The sequence below is a fragment of the Oncorhynchus nerka genome, linkage group LG9b (assembly GCF_034236695.1).
Source record: "Oncorhynchus nerka isolate Pitt River linkage group LG9b, Oner_Uvic_2.0, whole genome shotgun sequence".
In the NCBI taxonomy this organism is placed as follows: domain Eukaryota; kingdom Metazoa; phylum Chordata; class Actinopteri; order Salmoniformes; family Salmonidae; genus Oncorhynchus; species Oncorhynchus nerka.
Window position 1 is genome coordinate 5,365,055 of NC_088424.1, and position 19,704 is coordinate 5,384,758.

Genomic DNA, 19,704 nt, shown 5'->3' on the forward strand with positions numbered 1-19,704 from the left:
CACACACACACACATTTGAATGATTATTTAGAAAGTCCTCAGTTAAGCCACTGAGGTTTGCTCTGCCACTCACCTCTCCAGGGTCCACATGTACATTAGTACTCTAACCGCCTTGCCTGTGTCCACCTGTCTCTCGGGGGGGGGGGGGGGGGGGGTGTAACTAAAGACCACCACTATCTCCTGCAGGGGAATACCTGATTCTAGTCTCACTAGAAAAGCCCAAACCCCTGGGGACTGAGAGCCCAGATGAGTGGCAGTCTACACGTCACTGTGATACGAATCTATTAGAAGGTGCTTTCCACTTCAACTTCCCCCAAAATGTGTCATTGTTTGTCTGCTATGATCTCGGCCACAAGTATTAATCGTGAATGTGTGGTCATATTGATACTGTCACCAGATGGGTAATATTTGACATGTAATTACATAATTCATGGTTTATTTAATCATTTCTAAATGTGTTATAAACCATTCATAAACAGTGACTATTTCCCACAATGTGTTTTATTTACAGCATTTCTATGCCATTTAAAAACTCTAAATGCTGTTTGGAGAACTGCAAAAAACAAGCAAAAATGATCATTATCCCCCTTGGATGCTGTAGCTTCATTCACCTCAGTTGATCTACAGACACATGGCCTATTAGCTATACAATTACCCGCCACACATGAACTCACATTAACTCATAACTATAATTGAATACGTTCCCTGAGTGCCAGGTCAGTAATGATTACTACAAGTTCAGATAGCTGGCTATCTTACATAGTTTAATTGAGTGCCTGTCAAATGAGTGACATATGGAGGAAAACAACCCATTTTTGAAATTGCGTCTTCTACTTAGATGTTGTTGTTTTTTAATGCAAAAAAAGAAATGAAACAGTCTTATGTAGCTACGGCCACGACCTCAGATACTCTTATGATGAGAGCCACCAGAAGTATCTCCACAAAGGCATACATTTCAACGTGTATTCTTTGGGCAAAACAAAGTAATTGAGACTGAGGATGGACAAAAACTGGACCTCTGAAGGGAGATAATCCCCCGTGTGCTGACGAAAGGGACAGAGTCCTCATTGTGACCGTCACCAACTTGACGTCAAACGACGCTGGAACATACTGGTGTGGCGCGAAACAATAACGACATTGAAGTCAACCCTTGACGTCTCTAAAGGTACTGCAACACCTTTGTGTCGCATCCTCAAGTACTTGTCACTCCCTCAACAGATTGCATTATACATTCCTAATCGGGCCTCTGCTCTTGGCCCGAAACCTAACTTGAGATCCCTTCCCAGTACTCATTTTTCATTGACTCGATACACGATTGGCGTGATTGTCAACATCCTGTATCTCAAGTTAAGGGGTTCCACCCTAAATGACGACGCGAAGGTCTTTTCTCGTCTTTTCCCCACTAGCACTGACTTTTTTAAATGTTTATTGTCGATGGGAAAATGTGCTTGGTATGAGGTGTTGTTGTCTCACCTAGCTATCTTAAAATGAATGCACTAATTGTAAGTGGCTCTGGATAAGAGAGTCTGCTAAATGACTAAAAATATCAAATGGAATTTCAGATATAACCCATTCACACTATTGTGCAAACAGTGCTGTGTTGACCAAGTCATTTTCTTTCCACATTGTCCTTTCAAGCACAGTTCCAGCAACTGTGTTGGAGATGTAGCCAGGCCAGTGCACTACTGCTCAGGTTGACTCAGTAGTTTAAAAATTAGGTTCGGGGCCAATTCTGAATTGAGTTGTGAATTGCTCTTTTAATTGCAATTCATTCTTGAATTTCAATTGAATTTCAATGTGCCACACCTTACAGGTCTGCATTTTAAATAAGTAGAGTAGTCTGGAAATATTCTAAGGTTCTTTTGTAGGTTCATAATAATTCATCATTCACTTTTGACAGACGAGACCATTTCGCAATGGGTAAGTGTGGATGGTTAGGAAAGTGAAGCCCTTTAATCTTTCATTTATTAATAATTAAACATTATTACATTATTCATACCAGTGAACAAGGACCACTTCTACCGAGGGACGTTCATAACATACATATTACATTATTATATACAGTGCAGTGCAGTACAGTAGAGCTTAATGTGTATTACCAGGGGAAAGGAGGAAGGAAGAGGGAGGAGAGGGGGAGGGGGAGGGCTTGTGAAATTCCATTGGCTTTTTTCTTCTTCTTTTACCACAGCACAGGTGTTCTATAAAAGTTGCCCATTGAGAGTGACATATTTTCACAGCTATAGTACTGTAAGTAAGGGTGAATCTATGGTAAATCAACGCCTGTGGGGAATATCAAATGGAACACATTGTTGATATGAGTATGCTATTATTATGCTATAAAACATTCTAAGTTAGTCGAGCCACTCCAGGGTTGTAGGTTTGAGATCAGCGTGCATGCGTGCTGCAGATATTCAGACAGGGCAGCCATCTTGGAAATGGACTTCCCCACTTTTCCCAATTTACGTGTCATTTTTGGTGCTTTCCCTTTTATATAAAAAAATACAAAACATAACGGCGAAAAGAATTCGAGTTTCACTCCATTTCCTCCCTTTTTTCATTTTCTAAAACTTTTTTTTCTCTTTTTTTTCCTTCTCTGGCACTTACATATTGACAAAGTATACACTATTTTACAACTGAAGACTGAAATAACACTTGATTCGTCCAATCAGATATACGGTACGCAGCCCATATCCAATCAGAAAAGTCAACTGGAAGCTAACCAGTAGGAAGCAACACAACAAGCCTATGGTGTGAAGGAAGCTGTCCGACAGCTCTGCATTAACACAAGCACCCACCCTCAGGGACAGTGGGTTCTGCTGGTTTGTCCAGCTTAATGTCAATCACTGGAAAGTATCCAATTAAGGAAAAACTTAGGGAATAGATAAAACATTATCTGCATATTCCATTCTCAACAACAAAACTCTGGTCCAAAAGAGTCAACAGAGAGGACTATAATGCAACATAATAGACCCCCCCCCCCCCCCCTCTCTCTCTCTCTCGCTTTCTCTCTCTCGCACACATCGTCTATCCTTCATCATGTTTCCCTAGGCACAGGGTGCTACTCTGCTATACCGTCACTAGGGGGCATCCTCTCCCCCTGTCCTATAGAATTCATACCAATCAACTACGTAATATTCTTGGTTCACTGCACTGAAGACGTCTGCCTATTTCTACTTGTTTCTTTGTGACAGTGCCAGCAACCACAATGAGTTAAACCATTTTTCTCTGCACTGAGTCTCTCTTTGCTGTTCTGGGCCTTGGTTGACAGATTGTTACGTCACTCAGTGACCCTCTGTTCTAAAGGATACTGCCTTCAGGGTTCGCATCGTCCAAGCTCTCCATCCCAGGTAAGGCTGCTGCCACACGTCGAAACAGCTAGAGATAGAGAGGGGGAAAGAGAGGAAGGACAATACATTGAAAATACATAATACAATTAACAGAAAGCTACATCTTAAAAGGAATTTCCACTACGTAAATCGTACACACTATAAACAAATGGTTCTGTATAGTGCCAAAAACATTGTTATTTGGCTTGCAAACACAGCAGAACCCTTTTTGGTGCTATATGTAACCTTTTTTTGAAGGTTATTGAAGGTTATAAAGAACTATGCTCATCGGGTTCTAATTGGAAACTTCAAGTTCCACAGAGACATGTGACTAACATAAATGGAATAATGTGTCCCTAAACAGGGGGGGGGGGGGGGGGGGTCAAAATCAAAAGTAACAGTCAGTATCTGGTGTGGCCACCAGCTGCATTAAGTACTGCAGTTGTTTGGATTTTTACGAATTATCTTTGAAAGACAGGGTCCTTGAGTTTAGAACCATCATCTTTCCCTACAAAAACCCTTGAGGAACCCTACTTGTTTGTGTGTATTCTTGAGTGAGTCAAACCTGAAGCATATAAAGTGCCTAATTAAGAAATTGAAAATGTTTATAGGAAGAATCACCTGTTTGACATTGGTGCCTGTTTTGGCACTGGTTTCGATGAACATCACGTTCAGTTCTTTGGCTCTCTGTTCTCCCTCTTCAATAGTGATTTGTCTGTGGGAGAATCAGACCAAAGCATACATTCAGATGTTAAAGGGGAATACTTGCTAGAAATCTTTAACAGTTTTAGAACCAATGGCGTTAAACATTTGATGCATTAAATCAAATCAGGCAACTTATGTTCATCATTTCAATCCATTTTAAAGGACTTAAAAAGTCTAAATAAGTCAGACAAAAGACCCTGATAGGATTATCCAAGTTCAAAGCGTTCAAAAACAGATACAGATGTACTATCTGAATTTGATCACTCTTTTGTCGAAGAGCATTTTGAAAACTTGTAGTGTATTTGAGGTTTAAAAGGCTTCTAAAGTTTTTCATTTCCACCTACAAACTTTGGAAGTCACAAAAATGTCCTAACAAAAAAATGTATCAACTCCTATAAAAATGTCCATTCATTATAATCCACATAATAATTCACATGTCCTGTTGCTGCAGGATTCTTTTCCTGCTGTGAGAAACTGGTCAAATTAAGATAGAACACCTGTATACAGCATGTATTCAGTATGCAGGCCTAATATGTAAATAATATGTGCACCAGACGTAAATGATCACCCACCTCTTCTCCTCCAGGTCTGTCTTGTTGCCCACTAACATGATGATGACATCACTGCCCCTCTCTGTTCGAACGTCGTCAATCCACTTACAGGTCTGCTGGAACGAGTTCACGTCTGGGAAGGAAATATATCATGTACCTTTCTACTGGGTGTTACTGTGTGTTACAATGTATGCCATTGTAGGGCACAGTGTGTGTGTGTGTGTGTGTGTGTGTGTGTGTGTGTGTGTGTGTGTGTGTGTGTGTGTGTGTGTGTGTGTGTGTGTGTGTGTGTGTGTGTGTGTGTGTGTGTGTGTGTGTGTGTGTGTGCGTGCGTGCGTGCGTGCGTGCGTGCGTGTGCATCAGGTTCTGCTCGTCGTGTGAGTTCTGCCACTCACTTGTAATGTCATACACAACCACAGCGACAGTAGAGTCCCGTATGTAGCTGGGGATGAGGCTCCTGAAGCGCTCCTGACCTGCTGTATCCCACAGCTGCAGTCTCACCTAGACACACACAAACCCACTGAGCTGCAGTACTTGCTAAGCAACACGGTTAAACTACAACAAGTCTTTACAAACATGTTTATTTAACTTCATTTCACCATAATAATTTATGAATGACTCATTTACATTATGCAGTAATATGTATAGTATGTATAGTTAGTATGTGTAGTATGCTAGGACAAATTAGGGTGCTTTGTACTAGTTAGGGTGCTAGGCCCCTAAAAAAATGGGTAAATAATGTAGTCAATGTTGATCTGTGTTCATTTCAGGTAACTGACAGAGTTTCTTACTGTTCGGTCCTCCAGGTACATGGTCTTTGATAAGAAGTCAATCCCAATGGTCGCCTGTCAAATAAAACAACCGGAAAGTGATTCTCGCAATAATAGTGCAATAAAAGTCCATTGTGTCACAATAATAGCACACAGGTTACACTGTGTCACAATAATAGCACACAGGTTACACTGTGTCACAATAATAGCACACAGGTTACACTGTGTCACAATAATAGCACACAGGTTACAGTGTGTCACAATAATAGCACACAGGGTACAGTGTGTCACAATAATAGCACACAGGGTACAGTGTGTCACAATAATAGCACACAGGTTACACTGTGTCACAATAATAGCACACAGGTTACACTGTGTCACAATAATAGCACCCAGGGTACAGTGTGTCACAATAATAGCACACAGGGTACAGTGTGTCACAATAATAGCACCCAGGGTACAGTGTGTCACAATAATAGCACCCAGGGTAAAGTGTGTCACAATAATAGCACCCAGGGTACAGTGTGTCACAATAATAGCACACAGGGTACAGTGTGGCACAATAATAGCACACAGGGTACAGTGTGTCACAATAATAGCACACAGGGTACAGTGTGTCACAATAATAGCGCACAGGTTACAGTGTGTCACAATAATAGCACACAGGGTACAGTGTGTCACAATAATAGCACACAGGGTACAGTGTGTCACCCTCTATCTTTTGTTATTCACAAAGGAATGGGATCTACTGTGATAGATAGGAAGCATGAAAAAATATATTTTGTGTGAAGGCCAAGCGCGCAAATCTAATCATGGTCTATTGTCATTAGATTTGCATTGCCCTTTGTATTGTAATTGTTGTCCTATCATTTGTTTGTACCAGAACAGGAAGTAAAGCAGCCAGGTCTTACCTGATATGTGTTGTCGAAGCTGTCGTACATAAACCGGGTGATCAGCGATGTCTTCCCCACTGGAAGAGGAACAGAACACAGGATTGAATATTAAAGTTTTGTTTATTTTTTAAAGAAGCTGCATCCACCAATTTTTCACATGAGTCTTTTTTCATCCAAAATGAACGTTTATTGGTACCTTTTTGTGGGTGTGCAATATTACTGGTTTCAGAATTTCTATTCCTAGATTTTACATGTGTATTAAATTGGGTTTTGTTGCAAAGGGCTATATATCTTTTTTTTTCTGGAATTGAATATTCGTATACTGTATATTTAACATATAAATTCAACCCATCATAAATCTAGCCTCATTCTATAGTGTTTGGTTAGAGTTATGTCTCGTCCCAAAATGGCACCTTATTCCCTATATAGTGCCCTACTTTGACAAGAGCCCTATTCCCTATATAGTGCCCTACTTTGACCAGATCCTTGTTCCCTATATAGTACCCTACTTTAGACCAGATCCCTATTCCCTATATAGTGCCCTACTTTAGACCAGAGCCCTATTCCCTATATAGTGTCATACTTTGACCAGAGCACAGATCACATATTACTGTATTGATTAATTTAGTAAAATATATATATATATTCAACATTGATGTTACAAATGTATCATTTCTACAGTTCTTTATTAAAAATGTAATTTTTTTATCCCATTTGACTTTTTTCTCTGAGAGGAAGGTGGCTATATCCAGTTATGCAACAAATTGGGATCATTTGTCTCTCTGAAATAAAACCATCTAGTGTCATTTAACAACCCCATGCCATGAAACCCCAATCTCTTTCAGAAGTTCTTTAAACAAAAAAAACTAATATGCCAACATTTTTGAAAATGGATATACTGTATAGTATTTTGGGATGAAACTCTTCATATACATATATGTATGCATGTACAAGCACGCTCTCGCGCACACACACCCAGACACACACACACACGAAACCCACAATCACAGGTACACTGAATGAGAGCCTAGTTAGCACCCATTACCCAATGTTCATCACTCACAGGCCAAAACAATATGAGGTTAAGCAATTTATTAAAACCTGAAGATCTAAAGATCACCAATGGTCTGTGAGTGTTTTAGGGGACACTCATCACAATTAGTAGCCCACAGAAAACAATTGGCATTGTCAGCACCACGGACAGCTACATAACAGCATACATTATGGAAAGCCACTAGGCTGCTACATACAAATGCAATAACACACATGCACACACAGAAACAAACACACACGCACACAGTACCATGGACAGCTACATCTCAGCATCCTTTTCTATGGAAAGCCATGACAGCTACCATTATATACACACAAACATACAAGAACATACACTCAGTTATGGAATAGACATGACACACACACACACACACACACACACACTCTCTCTCTCTCTCCCTCTCTCTCTCTCTCTCTCTCTCTCTCTCTCTCTCTCTCTCTCTCTCTCTCTCATATACACACACACATGCACACACACACACACACACACATGCACACACACACACACACACACACACACACACACACACACACACACACACACACACACACACACACACACACATCCATTATATTATAAATAAACCATTATAATGCCCAAATGTATACTATTTTACACTTCAACTCCATGATCGAGCAGAGGTGGATAGCCACTCCGACTGTCTGCTGTCTGACCACGTATTCTAAGAGGTTTATAGCGCTGAACCATTATCGATCTCTTGAGTCTTTGCCATATCAACCACGTAAACAGTCATTGTTCTCTAAATTATTGAATTATTGAATAAATCATCATGTTATGACAATAACAGACCATTCGTGACCATTAGGATATTATGATTTGGAACGGTGAGTCAACGGATTGGAGACAGTGACTGCGAGGTTTATAAATTCGACAGACATCGCCAACCTGGGTGTGTCCCGAAATGACACATGGTAACTATTTATCTATATAACCATTTTAAACCGGGGGGAAAAAATCAAACTAATCATATAATAAGTTTAAATGTTGAAGTCTATAGTCAACGATTGAACTGTGATTAAATGTTATTATAATCTTGAAACAGAGCGAATATTTCTGCCGGCCACTGCACCACATCAAAACATCCAAATTCTTATATCACGTCACTTACTGTATCTGTAATACCAATGATGATGAAATACAATGAAACATGATTAAATAGAGACATTTCTTGAAATAAAATATTCATATCGGTAAAATGCGGAGGATAGCCTACATTGTATTTCATGACGTTTTAGATCGAAATGGATGACTAATCAGATTTTCTACAGGAACAAAATCGTGACAGGAACCAGTGAATTGGTTGATTGAGTTAACATTTGACACAAACTCTCAACACATTTACAAAATAGTGAAAACTTTCAAATAGACCAAAGAATACAGTTATGGCCTTCAAGATGCGTTATCGTGTTTGGCAACTGATAACCAAGCCTCCAAGGCGTTCCAAAAGACTCAACTCACCGCTCTGTTCTCCTAAAAAGACCAGTTTGAATTTCCTCAGAGGGTTCCCCAAGTCTCCTCCGGCGGACATGGTTACAGCGATAACTCTATCGGATTATAATAGAGGTTTTCTGATCCAGAGGCGTTGGTTCGATCACTATCGGTGTGTCGGGATCCTCGTCTGCTCATAGAATGATGGGAATGCAGCTCAGCATCGTCCTGTCAATTTAGGATGCGTGTGCGCCTGCGTGACCTCACCTTATTCATCCTCTCACCTTCTTGAATATTTTGCATTTTCTCCCGTTAATTACACAGTGTAGAGCTACTCAACAGTAAAGTAAGTAACATAATACAATATTGATGCTTTCCGGTTAGTTTTATTTTCAAACAGAATGTGTTATAAACCATTTGTTATAGTAATATGACATTCAGATTCATTCACAAATAGTGTCATTTATACACATAAAAACAATGTAAATACTGTACAATAAAACAGTAGTGTATACAGGTTTTCATGATAAGCAAACCAAAAACATGCCTTTATCAAAGTAGCATATGAAGTTATCAAAAGTCCCTTAAAATAATGGAAGAAACTATGTCAATTTAGATTATAGTCCAAAATAAACCACTTTCAGTGTTGATACTACATAATAATAACATTTAGCAGACACTTTTATCCAAAGCGACTAAGACAGCTGTCGTTAACAGCGACACATACTCAGTTTAATTGGCCGATGCGGGAATTGAACCTGCAACCTTAGTGTTGCCCGTATTGTGCTCTAACTTGAGCCGTAAGAACCAATGGTCTTGACCCTTTCCCCAGTGGCCCCTCAGGGTCAGTGCTGGCCTCTCACACCGGCACCCCAGGCTCCTTCTCAATACTCAGACAAGGCGTGTGCTGTACTCTCCAGCCTGCCAGGGCTAGCAGCACCAACCCCAGGCACTTATAACCCAACTGCAGCCCAAAGTACCTGGGAGAGAGGACACAGCCAGAACAACATGTACCTTATTCACTATATTCATCATGATAAGTGTCTTTATTTATTCCCAATCTCGATTAAAAAAAAAAACACTCACAAGGACAACAAGACTTTGTTCTCAGTGACCCCTAATTTGCAAGCACATCAAGTGCGGGCGCACCTGTTCCGAAGGATGTTGTTGTCGTAGTAACCACAGGCGCCCTGTTTCTTCCCACAGGCGTGCTTCCACCAGACACAGGAGTAGTCAATGGCCAGCCCAAACACAGCAGGGGCTGGCAGCCAGGCTGAAACATATATACCAAATATATTCAGACATTGGATTTTTTGGGGACTGGAACATAATGGAAAATTAAGGATAGGGCACTGTTTGTCCAGCAAACACATGCGCTTAGAGGCTAACTTACCTAGCATTCTTATCAGCAGGAACTGGACTCCAATTGCGAAGGATTTCTCCTCTTGAAAGACTGTCCTGAAAAAATAAAAAATAAAAATCATGCATCGTCATCATCTTCACCCCACCACCACTGTCATCGTCATCATCAACACCATAATCATCATCACCACCAGCACCATCATCAACACCACCATCCTCATCATTGCCACCACTATCAACACCATCATCACCATCATCGCCACCACAACCGTCATCGCCGGTACCTGAGCACCATCATATAGATGGGGTTGTGGGAGAGGCTGGCAATGAAGCCAGCGAAGGCGATGAGGAGAATGGCAGGCAGGACGAGGTGAGGGCAGCTCTTGGTGCAAGAACCTGGGAGGGCCCTGCCCATCCCCATACCAGCCGCGCCAGCGGGCACAGCAGACAGAGCGGTCACACAGCTACACATGGTGTAAGTCTAGGGAGGAGAGAAAGGGTACATTATTTGAACAGTATTTTCTTACAGTCTTAAAGGATGTCCCACACTGCATACAGAATTAGCATCTTAATTTGAGCCAGTTTGCTAACAGCAGGAAAATGATCCCATCAGAAGGAAATATGACTTACTATGTGCAATTATAATCAATGGACATTTTTTGTAGGTTTTTTGTTGATACATTTTCGATAGGGCAAATCAAATGTGACATTTTAGAGTGGAAATCACAAACTTTAAAAATCCTTTTTAAACCTTGAATAAACCACAAGTTTGCATTCACAGCTGTGCAGGAGAATCCTCAGCAACAAAAGAGTGATCAAGTTTAAGATCCCACGTCTGTAAGCAAAAGGACAAGTAGCCCTTTGACTCGTTTATGAGATTACAAGAGGCTACCAAATGTCTTTTGAATACCGACTTCCACATAGTTAGGTTTCAAATTGGTTCGTGCTATCTCGCCACAGATCTGTTGACCAGGGTTAGGCTTCACATACAGTCTATCTCAAGGATGACCTCATGTCGTACCTGGACTCTGTGAGGGTTTAGTGTGTCGACGGAGACATCGGTGCAGCCAGCGTGACAGGGAGAGATGTACTCTGTGTTGTCCTCTCCACACACGGGGTTAAACACGTTATTCAGACAGGAACAGTTGGAGTTACAGAGAGATAGAGACCTGGGGGGGGGATAACAACACAAGTGAGATCGGGTGGTCCTCAGATAGAATCACAGAGTTTGATGATGGCTGACTTGTGCCTTTCAAGATATACTATTTGAGTTAGTGATAGAATGGAATAGAATATTTGCCAACATTTCAGTGATGGTTGATTAGGAATGTATTGAGTGAATGCTACAATGGTGCAACGTGTTGAGTGTACAATAAAGTCATTGATCTGTAGAAAGGTCGTGATGTAGAGAGAGTATAGGGAGACTTAACATGAATAATTGAGAGCAGATGATTTGTGCTGCCGATTATTATTATAATTTTTTTTTTTAATCACACAGTAGAATACGGCACAGTAATGAGGGGTATTTTTGAATAGACAGATCCCGCTCACCTATTAGTCCACTGGTCCTGTGTGTCACCGTAGCCTGTGTTGACCCCCGCCACTCTCTGAGTGGAACAGCCCATGAAGAAGAGAGGTACACAGAGCAGTATGGAGAGGGAGAGAGGTGCCAAACACAGCCAGAGAAGGGTCCGCACAGGTGGGCGTACACACTTCATCACCACCCCGCCCAGCAGCAGCCCTACAGCAGCCATGGGCAGGTTGATGGCCCCTGGAGAAAGACAACAGGATGGAGGTCACAGTTGGTTATTGAGAAAAAACGATGGAAAGTTGAAAACTACTTAGAGGACATTGTGTGTGTGTGTGTGTTTGTGCGTGTGTGTGGTGTGTGTGTGCGTATGTTTCGTGTGCATAGGATTGTGTACGTGTGCCAGCTTACTCACCGATGAGTAAGCTGCTGTAGGCGGCGGTAGTGCCGTACTGGTGCTCCAGGAACTTGCTGAGGAATGTGGCGAGGCCGGCGATGGAGGAGGAGAAACAACACTGAGACAGGATCAGCAGCAGGAAGACGGGCCGCAGCAGAATCCTCAGGAGCAGACGCGGGAACACTGGGATATGCACAAGAACACACACACAACGGCCACACACATATACACTATTCATACAAAAGTATGTGGACACCGCTTCAAATGAGTGGATTCGGCAATTTCAGCCACACCCGTTGCTGACAGCCAAATTGAGCGCACAGCCATGCAATCTCCATAGTAGTAGAATGGCCTTACTGAAGAGCTCAGAGACTTTAAATGTGGCACCGTCATAGGATGCCAACTTTCCAACAAGTCACTTTGTCAAATTTCTGCCCTGCTAGAGCTGCCCCGGTCAACGGTATGTGCTGTTATTGTGAAGTGGAAACGTCTAGGAGTAACAACGGCTCAGCCGTGAAGTGGTAGGCCACACAAGCTCACAGGTACACACGACCGCTGAAGAGCGTAGCGCGTATAAATCGTCTGTCCTCGGTTGCAACACTCACTACCGAGTTTCAAACTGCCTCAGGAACCAACATCAGCACAAGAACTGTTTGCCGGGAGCTTCATGAAAGGGGTTCCATGGACGAGCAGCCGCAATCACCATGCGCAATGCCAAGCATCGGCTGGAGTGGTGTAAAGCTCGCTGCCATTGGACTTTGGAACAGTGGAAATGCGTTCTCTGGCCGTTCTCTTCATATCTGGCAGTCCACCGGACAAATCGGAGCTTGGCAGATGCCAGGAGAACGCTACCTGCCCCAATGCATAGTGCCAACTGTAAAGTTTGGTGGGGGAGGAATAATGGTCAGTGAAAAACACTGTTTTTCATGGTTTGGGCTAGGCCCCTTAGTTCCAGTGAAGAGAAACCTTAACGCTACAGTATACAATGACATTCTAGGTGATTCTGTGCTTCCAACTTTGTGGCAACAGTTTGGGGAAGGGCCTTTCCTGTTTCAGCATGACAATTCCAGTGAAGAGAAACTCTTGTGGCTGAACGGAAGCAAGTCCCCGCAGAAATGTTCCAACATCTAGAGGAAAGCCTTCCCAGAAGGGTGGAGGCTGTTATAGCAGCAAAGGGGGGAACAACTCCATATTAAAGTCCATGATTTTGGAATGAGATGTTCGACGAGCAGGTGTCCCAATACTTTTGGTCATGTAGTGTATATTAACATACACAAGAACATACACACAAACATCGACTTAATCCCTTTAAAGGAACTTACTCTTTAAGAAGTCAATTAAAGAGGTCTCTGAAGAGGTCTCGTCTTTCAAAGGGTCACTTTCAGTCTTAGGTGCCTGAAAAAAGCCAGATAATCAGTCAATAGCCTGAAACATTTTGAGAATGAGGTATTAGTTATCTCTTGAATCGACTTAGAATAGAATGAACCCAAAATTAACCCCTTAGAATAGAATGAACCCAAACCCAGGAAGTGGTTGACCACCTACTTTGGCCTGGGCCGGTACCTTGACTCTGGGGAAGAAGAAGTAGGGGATGGAGGCCAGAGCCAGACATCCAGAGGAGACCAGCAGGCCCATCCACCATGCCCCAACCCAGCGAGGGTCAGACGGGGTTAGGTCCAATGGACTGTCTGGGATGGGATAGAGGGGGATCAGAGGGATGGGGGAGACAGGGAAGAAGGAGGGGATGGGAGAGAGGGGTGAGAGGGGATAGGGATAAGCATTGGGATGATGATGAATGGATGGATGGATGGATGGAGAGGATGGGAGAGAAGAAGAGGGATGGGGCTCAAGAGCAGGGAGAGAAAGGTAGAGAAAATGAAAGTCATTGCTTCATATTTTGTATACTGTATATGTTCTTCTCATTCTCACAAACAGGATCTAACGGTTCAACAGTGACTTACCTAAACCTATCTTGTCCACATCTACATAGATTCGGAGCATCATGGAACCCAGGAGGTACCCAAAGGCTGGCCCAAACACAGAGATGGAGAACAGGATGGCTAGAACACAGAATAACTCAATTATGACTTAAATTCCAATCAGGTGATACTTGAAATATTCTCCTCACCAGGACCAGATTCAATGAATCCCCATAAATTATTTAATTGATAATATCCTCAGATCAATCAAAATCATCAACAAAACATTTAAATCTAACAAATGTTTCAATTAACAGTTTGTCTGGTTCTCCTGCCAGAAACATATTTTTATTTTTTATTGAGCCTTTATCTAACTAGACAAGTGAGTTAAGAACAAATTATTATTTACAATGACGGCCTACCCCGGCCAAACCCTCCCCTAACCCGGATGACACTGGGCCAATTGTGCACCGCCCTGTGGGACTCCCAATCATGGCCGGTTGTGATACAGCCTGGGATCGAGCCTGGGTCTGTAGTGACGCCTCTAGCACTGATCCCTGATCATAACAGATTCAAGTAAAGCAGCACTCAGGCAGCACTGTAGCAGTATCTTACCAATGTAAAGAGCTGAATTCCCAGGCTCAGCAAAGTCATCTATGTAGGAGATGCCAAAGGGCTGGATGGGCACCGAGCCAATGCCAAACAGCACCTGGGAAGCTGCCAAGGTCAGCCACTGGGTCCGCGCCTCAGAGGGGTCCCCACCGCCCCCTGTCTGCACACTTCAGGGGCAGAGGAATTCTCCCTTGGAACACACATGTCCCATGACCCACCGGCTAAAAGCACATTCATATACATATTTCTGTGTGGTGATCAGTTCAGTCCCGTTGAGAAACATGCATTGAGCGTTATTATTACTTGTGCCAACCTATGAAGTACAAAAACAAAAAATATATATACGCTCAGTGTACAAAACATTAAGGACACCTTAATATTGAGTTGCACCCCCCCCCCTCCCCTCAGTTTCCCAGAAGTACAATTATCTCACTAAAGTTTTTAATTTCCTGTTTTACTTCTGGGGGGAATGCAGTTAACAATTGTGAATTCGTGAGGAAGGAGACTTCCTCGCGAACGGAAACTCTCACCCAAACACCTCTCTTTAAACACTGTGTTTATCATGGCCAAGAATCACATTTTTGTTTTCATACATTTTTGCAATAAAGACCATTTTGACTTTGTAGCTGTGGAATCTAGTGGAAACCGTCCGCACACAGGCTTGAAAATCACTGGACCATTTCACACACCGCCTTCAGCCAATCCTGTTTAGTCCACTTTTCTTTTTGTTTTTTACCAAACCAAGAACTAACTACTGCTACTCGTATTAACATAATTCTATGTGAGCCTTAACAGATTCTCACCGTTTCATCTGTCCATGAGAGATTAGTTGAAATATAACTCAATTGATAAGTGTTGATAAAATCTAACTTAACATTTTAAACATTTTATACATTTTATACATACATTTTCTCCTCTAAAGTGTACTATCTCGAGCCAGCCTGCACTGTAATACATTGAATTTTGGCAAAACTGCACTGTAATATTTCCTGCACAGTAATATATTGAGAGTAATATATAGGGTTTTGTCTTCTTACCAGCTGACATAGAGTGGTACTGGTAGGGCTTGGACAGGAAGTGAGGTAGGGCCAAGGTGGCAGCAGCACAGGACATGAGCAGCCCCCCAAAGCCAATGAAACGAGGCCGGTTGACCCGGCTCCCAAAGTAACTGACAAACACCACCAGCACCATGTTCCCCATCTGTAGGACACAGTCACAGCCCAGCGGACATACAGTTGAAGTCGGAAGTTCACATACACCTTAGCCAAATACATTTCAACTCAAGTTTTTCACAATTCCTGACATTTAATCTGAGTAAAAATTCTCTGTCTTAGGTCAGTTAGGATCACCACTTCATTTTAAGAATGTGAAATGTCAGAATAATAGCAGAGAGAATGATTTATTTCAGCTTTTATTTCTTTCATCACATTCGCAGTGGGTCAGACGTGGACATAAACTCAATTAGTATTTGGTAGCATTGCCTTTAAATTGTTTAACTTGGGTCAAACCTTCCACAAGCTTCCCACAATAAATTGGGTGAATTTTGGCCCATTCCTTCTGACAGAGCTGGTGTAACTGAATCAGGTTTATAGGCCTCCTTGCTCACACATGCTTTTTCAGTTCTGCCCAAACATTTTCTATAGGATTGAGGTCAGGGCTTTGTGATAGCCACTCCAATACCTTGACTTCGTCGTCATTAAGCCATTTTGCCACAACTTAGGAAGTATGATTGGGGTCATTGTCCATTTGGAAGACCCATTTGTGACCACGATTTAACTTCCTGACTGATGTCTTGAGATGTTGCTTCAATATATCCACATACTTTTCCTTCCTCATGATGCCATCTATTTTGTGAAGTGCACTCGTCCCTCCTGCAGCAAAACACAGCACAACATGATGCTGCCACCCCCGTGCTTCACGGTTGGGATAGTGTTCTTCGGCTTGCAAGCCTCCCCCTTTTTCCTCCAAACATAACGATTGTCATTATGGCCAAACAGTTCTATTTTTGTTTCATCAGACCAGAGGATATTTCTCCAAAAAGTACGACCTTTGTTCCCATGTGCAGTTGCAAACTGTAGTCTGGCTTTTTGTAATGGTGGTTTGGAGCAGTTGCTTCTTCCTTGCTGAGTGGCCTTTCAGATTATGTCGATATTGGAGTCGTTTTACTGTTGATATAGATACTTTTGTACCTGTTTCCTCCAGCATCTTCACAAGGTCCTTTGCTGTTGTTCTGGGATTGATTTGCACTTTTCGCACCAAAGTACGTTCATCTCTAGGAGACAGAACGCGTCTCCTTCCCGAGCGGTATGACGGCTGCGTGGTCCCATGGTGTTTATACTTGCGTACTGTTGTTTGTACAGATGAACGTGGTACCTTCAGGCGTTTGGAAATTGCTCCCAAGGATGAACCAGACTTGTGGAGGTCTACAATTTATTTTCTGAAGTCTTGGCTGATTTCTTTTGATTTTCCCATGATGTCAAGCAAAGAGGCACTGAGTTTGAAGGTAGGCCTTGAGATACATCCACAGGTACACCTCCAATTGACTCAAATGATGTCAAATCGTCTATCAGAAGCTTCTAAAACCATGACAAAATGTTCCAAGCTGTTTAAAGGCACAGTCAACTTAGTGTATGTTAACTTCTGATCCACTGGAATTATAAGTGAAATAATCTGTCTGTAAACAATTGTTGGAAAAATGACTTGTGTCACGCACAAAGTAGAAGTCCTAACCGACTTGCCAAAACTATAGTTTGTTGACAAGAAATTTGTGGAGTGGTTGACGAATGAGTTTTAATGACTCCAACCTAAGTGTATGTAAACTTCCGACATCAACTGTAACTGGTTGGACTGTCATTTCAGCTAGGTTAAGGTGTAAACTGGTTGTAATTATGTCTTTTCAATCAGCCATGGCTGCTGGGAGAGTGGTAGAACAGGGGACAGACCCTTCTAAAGTGAGAATGGAGCACCACGTAATATGTTACAATAAATCCCTTTTTTATTTAATAGAATTTCAAAGAATGTGACTTCAAAGTGGCTCTTATACCTGTGTATTGACACTATATTTCCCATGTACTTTTGACGTATCTATCTATACTGTCATGTATTAAAAAATACATTATTTTGTGATTTCAAGTATTGCTGTGCTCATCCAGGCTATATAGAAGTGCTGGAGTGCATTGACAGTTGCACATGCAGGTGTTTATCCCAGTGGAGACCAGCAGGGGTTGCTGTACCTCGTGCAGAGAGGAGACGGTGCCCATAGACATGCTGTTGAAACCGAAGCGCCGTTCAATGGTGGTGATGCAGCTCTTGAAGTAGGCACTGTGCAGCAACTGGGTGAGCTGGAGCAGACTGTGACACAGCACAAATATCTATGTGTGTGTGTTGTGTGTGTGTGTGGGGGGGGGGGTAGTAGTCACATGGTAAAGAGGGAAATAGGGGAAGGAGAGAGGAATAGGGGATGAAAAGAGAGATGTTGGAAGGAAGAGAGAGAGAGAGATAGAGAGGGAGAGAGAGCAGACAAAACTCAAACTGTCAGCCCACAGCAAAGAAGATATTCTCTGCTACTACCTGAATCCCATCAGTCATGGAGTTACCTATAGATGTTGGTACTTGGGAGGTCTTCACTGCTTATAGACTTTCTCTGTGTACCAATAGTAAGTCGATAGGCACTGAAAACCTACATGGCATTCTTTGTCCTTGTGTGTTCTGTTTTCTCCTCTGGTAACCTTTGTTCTACCTCTTATGTCTTGCTGTGACTGAAGAATGAGGGGAAACGGCTTTTGATCTCGACTTTGAGCCTAAGTATAGAACGTTTGCAGTCTGTGCAACAAGTGGGATCTAGAAGCAATATTTGTGTTGATCTTCAAAGTCTTTTCCCTCACCACAAAACACTTGCACTTTTCCTCACCCCCCCTTTATTCTTGTTGGACAGTTGAATTAGTCATTTCAAAATTGCTTGCTTGCTTAATGGACATTTTAGCATTCCGCTGCAGATATAAATGAAAGGGATGTTCAACTCCAAAATCAAAGTTTGTCAGATGTTTACAGACCTCAGATAAGTCCACATCCCAGGCCATCTGTTTTGTAGATCAAGCTATACGCCACATTTCAAAATGAATGGAAAACATAAGCACCATGCAATTCACAGACGTGCTTATCTTTGACATTTATTTGGTTTTGAGGGATAGCCGGATCTACACAGCCGATGTCATGCACTCATCTAGAGACTCTAACATTTTTGAGATGTAAAAACAGCCGAGAATGTCCCAAGAGCACACGCATTCATACATACCTTGATGTTACAAGATGGTTTTGACTTCTCTTTTTTCTCCTCCTCCATTCTGACAGCTTGGCAACATTCACTCACCCCAACAGGCGGAAAACAATCCAAACTTCCACGCTTCTTGCCGACTGCGTGTGAGAGTGTGTGGATGTCAAGGTGGAATCGTGGTGTGCATGTGCGTTGGGTGGTCACAACAAATTCTTCGAGTTAACCCTTAGATGCCTCCGAGAACAAAAAGTCCCTTCCCAAACCACACATGGACAGGAACACGTCCTATGTGTCAGACAGTACAGAAACAGAGAGTTGTCGCAAGCACATGGTAACATCTGAGTTAGTAATTGGCTGAATGGGTCCCCCCCCCTCCCTTCCCACGGATTGGCATGACTGCCTTTGGCTTTAAAAATATGAGCAAAGCAACTCCAATCAAATCCCGGGAAGGTACATGTTTAGCCAACTGTATGGCCCAACCTTGATTGTTGTGCATTCTGGTCTAAGATCTGATGGACATTCTGGTCTACACCCAACAGAAGAATGGCTTAAACATCAGAGAACATCCAGAGGACTTGATCCTTCAAAGGTCATTCGCCATAAGGTGCTTTATAGTGTTGTAGTGGTTCAATAAAAAACAGTTTGAGCTGCAGTAAATCATGTTGTACCTTGGGCGTGGGAAGACCTTAGGTTATGTTGTAGGGACGTATGCTCTTGGTCTTAATATTTGCAGTATCAATATCATAATATACTCATTATGGAAGATGGAAGTAGAGTCATGTCAAAAACGATTTGGATTTGGATTTAATTACAGTAGACTCGGCTTCTTTCAATTGATTCACAATTGCATAACATGTACGCACAC

At 42.3% G+C, this 19,704-nt stretch overlaps 2 protein-coding genes across 3 annotated transcripts; both read right to left on the reverse strand.

Moving 5' to 3' along the window:
- Window positions 1–1,921: 1,921 nt before the first annotated feature.
- Window positions 1,922–8,967, reverse strand: LOC115114166 (ras-related protein Rab-6B-like). 2 transcript variants are annotated; one of them, XM_029642193.2, is made up of 8 exons: window positions 8,779–8,967; window positions 6,264–6,322; window positions 5,362–5,427; window positions 4,978–5,083; window positions 4,604–4,715; window positions 3,948–4,041; window positions 3,309–3,375; window positions 1,922–2,843 (listed from the first exon to the last, which is right to left on the reverse strand). In XM_029642193.2, exons 1-8 carry the CDS (start codon window positions 8,846–8,848, stop codon window positions 2,779–2,781), a joined length of 639 nt encoding a protein of 212 aa, XP_029498053.1. In that variant the 5' UTR covers window positions 8,849–8,967; the 3' UTR covers window positions 1,922–2,778. The 2 variants fall into 2 exon arrangements, with proteins under 2 accessions (XP_029498053.1, XP_029498054.1); XM_029642194.2 differs by having other exon boundaries at window positions 5,374–5,427; window positions 8,779–8,966.
- Window positions 8,968–9,128: 161 nt separating this feature from the next.
- LOC115114884 (solute carrier organic anion transporter family member 2A1) lies at window positions 9,129–19,146 on the reverse strand. The gene is given in 15 exon segments (XM_029643373.2): window positions 9,129–9,728; window positions 9,898–10,021; window positions 10,142–10,206; window positions 10,395–10,591; window positions 11,132–11,279; window positions 11,662–11,881; window positions 12,054–12,218; window positions 13,358–13,430; window positions 13,581–13,723; window positions 13,997–14,095; window positions 14,570–14,725; window positions 14,728–14,787; window positions 15,604–15,766; window positions 17,800–17,937; window positions 18,861–19,146. Coding segments are annotated over 15 exon segments (1,920 nt in total). The 5' UTR covers window positions 18,909–19,146; the 3' UTR covers window positions 9,129–9,607.
- Between the last annotated feature and the right edge of the window lie 558 nt (window positions 19,147–19,704).

What these genes read in the sequence shown, in the direction of transcription:
- LOC115114166 (XM_029642193.2), bottom strand. Translation starts at nt 8,848, where the DNA reads ATGTCCGCCGGAGGAGACTTGGGGAACCCTCTGAGGAAATTCAAACTG. An exon ending in GCTTCGACAACACATATCAG is followed by an intron (nt 5,428 to 6,263) that starts GTAAGACCTGGC and finishes TTTATTTGACAG; the next exon opens with GCGACCATTGGGATTGACTT. An exon ending in ACAGACCTGGAGGAGAAGAG is followed by an intron (nt 4,042 to 4,603) that starts GTGGGTGATCAT and finishes ATTCTCCCACAG; the next exon opens with ACAAATCACTATTGAAGAGG.